This window comes from Salmo trutta, chromosome 20 (genome assembly GCF_901001165.1).
Source record: "Salmo trutta chromosome 20, fSalTru1.1, whole genome shotgun sequence".
Taxonomy (NCBI): Eukaryota; Metazoa; Chordata; class Actinopteri; order Salmoniformes; family Salmonidae; genus Salmo; species Salmo trutta.
This window is the reverse complement of record NC_042976.1, coordinates 25306696-25314554: the sequence shown is the minus strand read 5'-3', so window position 1 is coordinate 25314554 and position 7859 is coordinate 25306696. Positions and strand designations below refer to the sequence as shown.

The following is a 7859-nucleotide window of genomic DNA, read 5'->3' as shown; positions in this document are numbered from 1 at the left end:
TGGGGATTTAGCTGGCTCGGAATTCAGCAACCAGGATGTGGAAACTGGACATCTGAGCAGCCATCTCAGCGGAGCCTCCAAAAATGTTACGCCCCTGAAAAAGGGGAGAAATAATCACGAGAGTGATACGGTATTGTTTCCTCAATGAGAACTTTTACTGTAATGAGGAAAAGACCGCGATTTCCCTGCGAACTTGGGTGGAGACCAGAGCAATCGATCTCAGGCTCATGGATTAAAGAGCATTTAGTAGATCACAGATTAACACTTTTACCCTTCAATTAGGCACCACAAAATAAAGTAATCAATATAACGTTTGCACATTCCTTTTACAATTCTTACCCTTTGTACACTTGATGGATTTTAACTTTAACACAATTATATGAATGTTATCAATCTCTATCAACTAATACAGAATGCATGATCTTTTTAACCTTAGATGTTTTAAGATCCTCACATTCTATGAACTTACTAATACTTTTTAATGTATAACAGGCTATGAGTATTTCCTTTAACCTGTCACAGTTACAGTACTATTACTGTAATGCTGTGTGTTACTGACCATGGTGCTGTTTGCCACATTCTGTGTGTTTTATATGTAGGCCTAGTATGTATGTCCCCATCTGTGCTGTAGTATGTAATGTGCGACCCCCCCTACCCTCTCTATGGATCACTGTGGCATCAGCACATTTCTAGCCTCTGCGGGGTCACACTCACTGTCAGTGTTAATCTCTGTGATAGTTTTATTGAACTCACACAAAAGCATACAATCACACAATAGGAATAGAACTAACTATGAGCTGCATCGTCAGACACCAGACATTTCAGAATGGAGTTGGTGTCACAAGGACTAGAGTGGTGAGTAATACAGAATGATATTAGTAAATCCTTCCAACTCAATACCTAAATGTATTTTGAAGCAAGTGGAATTGATGAAATGTTGTTGAGATCTACTAAAATTACAATCCGTTATGATGTTATGAGGTTCATTCTCAGGTTAGGCCAATCAAAATGTGTTTGGGTGCATTGGTGTTTCACAAATGGACTAAGATGGCCTCAGTCTCTTGAAAATGGTTAATATTTAATGGAGTTCATAGTACAACACTGCCAAGATGAGATATACTGTTAACCGTTTGTTGACACTTTTACAGAGCTCTTTTCAGAATAAGCAGTTGCCTGGTTTTTAGGGCATGCTAGGGTTGCTATTTGTGTTATCATTCACCATAGCCAATGCGTGAGAAGGTAGGTCTATATTTTCCCCTAATACTTTTGCTGCATTGATAAATTATGTACATAATTTTTTGTTTTACACCCCGCCCTCTGTCTGTCTGTGTTCAGTCGTCGCTGTGTGTGTTGCATTTTTTGCTGTTTCGCTCATGTGCACCTCTATCGACTTAAGTTTGCATTGAAATACGTTTTTTCCAGACACCGATTGACATTTCGTGAAATGACAACTACTAGGTGAATACATAGCCTGTTAACGTGGCAAACTAGTTACGCTACTCAACTGAAAGAAAGGAGATTCATAGGCTACTGTAGTAATTTTGTTTGATAAGGAAAAAAGATGAAAGTGACTGCACTGTTATGTTTTCTGGATAACAAATTTATTGTGTAGATTTCTTGCTCTGTCATGGTAATTGTTTAGTATTGTGCTAGTCCAGTAGGCATTTTTACAAATGAAAAAAAAAACTGGTGTTGACAAGTAGGCTAGTTTTGCATGTTGTCCTTAATTTTCTTTGGGTAATTTGAGGTCATCCCTGTGGGCACCGATCCAAGCCCAGCTGTATTTTCAATGCAGTTTGTAATGCAGTGTAGCCTAGTTGTATTGAGAAGGGTTAATTGCAATCCACAATTCAGGGTGTTCCTGCATGTGGGCATTCCTGCATCTGCAGGAACTCCTCTTTATACATATATTGGTCCATTTTTAAGCTAGGACTCCGGTACACAGGCGGGAGGCGGGGGCGCTCCAGTACAGTAGGTGGAGTTAATGCACAATAACGTTGGTTGCCAACCTCCGATAAACCTTACAGAAGAAAAATAGGCAGGGATGACAACGGTAGCTAGTTAGCGAGGACACAGGTATGTCATAACAACAGCGAGGTCAGGTGTTGGCAGACAGAAGTGAAGGACACCGTGTGCTAGCTAGCTAGGACGCCGGTACACAGCAGGCTGATAGAAATAATCATATAGACAATCAGGGAAACTCCAGAACATCAAAAGTGTCACACAAGTATGAAGATGGCATGTTCGGGGAGTGGGGGGGAATGAAGGGGATGCTCAAGGGAGGGGGGTGTTCATGCAGTAACCAATGGGATGCTCGGGGTGTTCCCACATGCAAGATCCCAATCCCAAAATCATTTGGGGTTAATGCTGCGTTCGTAACCAAGTGGGAGGTGGGACTTTACCAGTTGTGAAGTCGTAAATACCAGTTGGATGCATTCACATGCTTTGAACTCGTTGAGAAACGCAGATTGGCTAATGGCCAAAAAGCTGCGTAAACCATAAACTAAAAGTACAACTATCATGCTTGTAATTAATATTAATAGATTGTTTTTTATACATAATGTTTTGTTGTTGCATTTGTTATCGAGTTAATTTCCTTAGTAGGTGAAATCAGAGGTCAGCATGTGGGAGAAGTGGGAGCTCAGGATGATAGACGAGTTGTCTACATGGAGGACCATTCAAGTGGATTTTTACCAGTCGTATGTGTTACGTTTCCACTTCCTTCTTGGTTACGAACGCAGCATTAACCCTCTGTAACGTGTGCGCTGGGAGTCAGGAATCAAGTTCAGTGAGTGAATAATTTAATAAATAAACTAAACATTATACAAAACAAGAAACACGAACAACGCACAGACATGAAACTGAAACAGAACCAATAACACCTGGGGAAGGAACCAAAGGGAGTGATATATAGAGGGAAGGTAATCAGGCAAGTGATGGAGTCCAGGTAAGTCTGATGCCGTCGCTGGTGCCATAACGATGGTGACAGGTGTGCGTAAAGAGCAGCCTCGTGACCTAGAGCGCCAGAGAGGGAGTATACGTGACACCCCCAGGTTCTGGTGACGCCACTGAATGTATTTGTGAATTTGTGTAAAATATGCACCAGAAGATGTTTGCAGTTATTGTATGCATTTAAATTGCACAATTTACAACTCAGCCTACAACAAAGAACAGTGTTTTTACTATTTTAAATCTCCACAAATGCCATAAGTATTTATCCATTCTGCTTTTAATACAGGATTACCTGATAGTGTAATTGACATATTGATAGCATTTCTTTTCAACTGCTGTCCCTGACAATGATCATATATCATACAGAGAGGGGACCTGCTGTGCTGAGATGGCTATGGTATGTCTCACAGACTTTGAGGAGTATGCGAAGGAGCACCTCTCCAAGGCCACATGGGACTACTACGCAGCCGGAGCAGACGAGTGCTGCACCAGGGATGACAATCTGCTGGCCTACAAACGGTAGGTACTTCTCCCAATCCTGCAAACTACAGTACCCACGATTCAATGTCAGTCACTAACATCACTCAATAACAGCACACCTCAAACTGTAGTGCTTGGAAGATCCAAAATAATCACTTTGTCTCGGTCCCAGGATCCGTCTGCGACCACGGATTCTACGGGACGTGTCAGTGAGTGACACCAGGACCACGGTGCAGGGCACAGAGATCAGCTTCCCTGTGGGCATCGCCCCCACTGCCTTCCACTGCCTGGCCTGGCATGAGGGAGAGATGGCCACCGCCAGGGGTGAGGACTAGGAGGGGTTTAACAGCTGTAGAGGCTGAGCTCTTTAGACCAATAGCTTTGTTGTCACTGAGTATCCTAGGGGTGGTCCACTCAAAATCTCTTTCTCTTGTTTACTATTGCTAATACTGCACAATTTAAACACTTTCCCCCAATACTCCCTTCCCTGATGCATGTGTAAATAAATTGTGCCTTCCTGTATTATACTTGTGCAAAAAAATATATATGTTCTACTTGAAACTCTCTCTCTCCTCAGCTACGGAGGCAGTGAACACATGTTACATCACCAGTACCTACTCCACCTGCTCTGTGGAGGAGATCGCAGCTGCAGCGCCTAACGGCTACCGCTGGTTTCAGCTCTATGTGTACCGGGACAGGAAGCTGTCTGAATCAATCATTCACCGTGTGGAGGCCCTGGGATACAAGGCCTTGGTCCTCACCGTCGACGTGCCCTACACTGGGAAGCGCCGCAACGATATACGCAACCAGTTCAAGCTCCCGCCACACCTCAAGGTCAAGAACTTTGACGGTGTCTTCCAGGTCAATATTTTTACAGTAATGATTTTTACCATAAAATCATATAGGGATGGTTTCCTGGACAAAGATTAAGTCTAGTCTTGGACTAAAAAACACTGTCAATGGAGAATCTTAATCTGTGTCTGGGAAACCAGCCCATAGTGCCATAGTAGCGAGACAGTAGCTGCTCTAGAATTATTTAAGAATAATCCAACTAATGTATTTCCCATGAGGCCTCCTTCTGTGTGTATGTGTTTTGTTCTGTACTGTACTGTCTCCTGTATTGTATTGTGTTCTGTATTGTATGCATCTGTCGTGTCTGGGTGGGTGTCCCTCTGACTACTTCTGAAGGAGGCTACAGGTCCTGCGGGTGAGGAGTATGGGGTCCCTGCTAACACCCTGGACCCCTCCATCAGCTGGAAGGACGTGTACTGGCTGCAGTCTCTCACCCGCCTGCCCATCATCATCAAAGGCATCCTGACAAAGGAGGACGCTGAGCTGGCCGTGGAGCACGGCGTCCAGGGCATCATCGTGTCCAACCACGGAGGACGCCAGCTGGACGGAGGGCCAGCCACAGTAAGAACGGGCACAGAGTATATCACTTCATCATCATCTCACCTCTATTTGACCCTACAGTCAGCAAGCCAAACACCATTTTGTTTATGAAATGTTGATTTTAAAGGACAGGGTCGTTCCATTTGATTTCAATCACTTTTGACCACACCCCTTTTCATACATATTTGCCCATTTTAGAAGTGGTCAGAAGTGAAATTTTGGACCTGAATGCCCACACATTCAAGACATAGAAGTCCTCAAAGTTGACCCTTTTTGCAAAACCCACCATACCATGAGACATCCGTGTCCTCATCACTGGAAAAGATAAACAATTGAGTTTATCATTGAAGATCTTAGAAACAGGGTTGTCAAACTGTTCTATACTTTTTTTTATTTCCTAGCCTAGACCCTATTTTACATAATCTGAAGTGTTTGTGTTGTGCCAGCCATCTGTTTAGATACAGCATGCTCTTGAATACAGGGTGGGTGTCATGTTTTGGCTGAGAAATGTACTACAAGGGAATACAATATAAATGTTCACTTTCAAATGGTACCACAAAGATGGTTGGAGGTCCACACATCATAGAATGTTGATTTGAATATCAGTTGTTTTAAATGATACTGTTAATATTCCATAGGAAGTTTCCTCTGCTCTCTTCTCTACCACCCAGATAGATGCCCTGTCTGAGATTGTGGACACAGTGCAGGGGCGGATCGAGGTATATCTGGACGGTGGCGTCCGCACTGGTAGTGACGTGCTGAAGGCTGTAGCTCTGGGAGCCAAGTGTGTGTTCATCGGCAGGCCTGCCGTGTGGGGCCTCGCCTATAAGGTAACAATTAACATTGTGTGAGATCAACCTATTAACTTGAGAAACTGAGAATAACAAACTGTCTTGCTGCCTGTGGTTGTTCCTTCAGGGTGAAGAGGGGTTGAAGGAGGTACTTCATATCCTCAACGATGAGTTCCGTCTGTCAATGGCTCTGTCTGGTGAGTGAGGAACCAAACTTCTTACATAATCATATTTTTTCCAGTCTGAGATTCAAACCCCTTGCTTAGCTATCATTTCCTCAACCTCATAACATTGCAACACTCATGTTTTGTTGGTCTTTCCTCCCTTAGGGTGCAGGAACGTGGCTGAGATCAACAGGAACCTCATCCAGTTCTCCAAACTGTGACTTAACAGCAGGGGGCGCCAGAACCAGCTTGACGAATAACGACGAAAGCAATACAGCGCTATCCATTCAATCAATAGAACTTCCAATTAAACCAGAATTTGGGACAACAAAATGAAACCTCTCATGTGAATCATAATGAACTGAAACTGAATCTGACATCAATCAAATAAATCCTGAAATCATAATAAATCTGAATAGTTTTATCCAATGTGGCTGCCTTAGTTCTTGTGAAAAAATAACCAGACATATTTAAATATAAGCATCTTCCATATGATATAAGCAACAAAATATGGTTTTCACTCAGCTATTCCTAACTCTCAATGGCTGCCGGCCCCCTGTCAACCCATCTATGAGTGAGAGAGGCCTGATATTGTGTCTCTGATGAACAGGGGTGGCAGAGAATATGGTGACTAAAATACAGTGCCTTCAGAAAATATTCATACCCCTTGACTTATTACACATTGTGTTGTGTTACTTCCTGAATTCAAAACGGAATAAATATATTTTCTCTCACCCATCTACACAATAATATCAAAGTGAAATCATGCTTTTAGATTTCTTTTTGAAAATGTAGTGAAAACTAAATAAAGAAATTGTAAGGAACAACACTGCAGAAGAGAAGCAGGTATGGGGAGTTGACATTTAATTAGGAATGGACATGTAACAGGAACAGCGTCAGAACTGGGAAAAACAAAGACAGATGACAATCAATGCAGCACCGGGGAACTGACAAATATAGGGGAGGTAATAAACAGATGATTGAGTCCAGGTGAGTCCAATAATCGCTGATGCGTGTGACGAAGGAAAGCAAATGTGCGTAATGATGGTGGCAGGAGTGCATAATGCAGGGCATCCTGGCGCCCTCGAGTGCCGGGGGGGAAGAGTGGGAGCAGGCGTGACAGTACCCTCCCCCCTCTAGGGGCACCACCCGGCGTCCCACCTGGGCGAGCCTGACGGGCCGGCCGAGACACGGGCGCTGGACAAGCCGGCTGGGGGTAGAATCCCGACGAACCAGCAGAGATGTGGGAGCCTGGCGGGCCGGCTGAGGCATAGGAGCCTGTCGATCCAGCTGAAGCATAGGAGCCTGATGATCCAGCTGAGGCGTAGCAGCCTGATGAACCGGCTTGGCGTAAAAACCTGATGATCCGGCTGAGACCTGACGTGGGATATGCGCCTTCCGAGCCAACCTGGGCAAGGAAACCTCGCGAGCCGGCTAGGGCATGGAAGCCCAACAATCCAGCTAAAGTACCCCCAGTTCCATCGGCGCCAACCCCTGGACCCAACGTCACCACCAACCGAACCGCCAGCACTCCCCGATGCTTTATTTGATGGCGGCTGCATTCTGTAAGGAACGACGCTGCAGAAGAGAAGCAGGTACGGGGAGTTGGCATTTAATTAGGAACGGACATGCAACAGGAAAGGAACAGCGTCAGAACTGGGAGACACAAAGACAGATGACAATCAATGCAGCACCAGGGAATTGACAAATATAGGGGAGGTAATAAACAGGTGATTGAGTCCAAGTGAGTCCAATAATCGCTGATGCGCGTGACGAGGGACGGCGTAATGATGGTGTCAGGAGTGCGTAATGCAGGGCAGCCTGGCCCCTTGAGCGCCGGGGGGGGAAGAGTGGGAGCAGGCATGACAGAAATATCAAGTTTACATAAGAATTCACACTCACATCTCTGAGTAAATACATGTTAGAATCACCTTTGGCAGCGATTACAGCTGTGAGTCTTTCTAGGTAAGTCTGTAAGAGCTTGGCACACCTGAATTGTACAATATTTACCCATTATTCTTTTCAAAATTCTTCAAGATCTGTCAAGTCTTGCCTTTGATTTTCAGGCAGATTTAAGTCA

The 7859-nt window shown here is 44.3% G+C and overlaps 1 protein-coding gene across 2 annotated transcripts; it reads left to right on the top strand.

Moving 5' to 3' along the window:
- The first annotated feature begins 1120 nt into the window (after nucleotides 1-1120).
- Nucleotides 1121-6208, top strand: LOC115155767 (hydroxyacid oxidase 2). Of its 2 annotated transcripts, none has more exons than XM_029702700.1 (8): nucleotides 1121-1239; nucleotides 3319-3471; nucleotides 3605-3756; nucleotides 4010-4293; nucleotides 4621-4845; nucleotides 5496-5654; nucleotides 5743-5812; nucleotides 5945-6208. In XM_029702700.1, exons 2-8 carry the CDS (start codon nucleotides 3341-3343, stop codon nucleotides 5998-6000), a joined length of 1077 nt encoding a protein of 358 aa, XP_029558560.1. In that variant the 5' UTR covers nucleotides 1121-1239; nucleotides 3319-3340; the 3' UTR covers nucleotides 6001-6208. The 2 variants fall into 2 exon arrangements, with proteins under 2 accessions (XP_029558560.1, XP_029558559.1); XM_029702699.1 differs by lacking the exon at nucleotides 1121-1239 and adding an exon at nucleotides 1342-1458.
- The last annotated feature ends 1651 nt before the right edge of the window (nucleotides 6209-7859 follow it).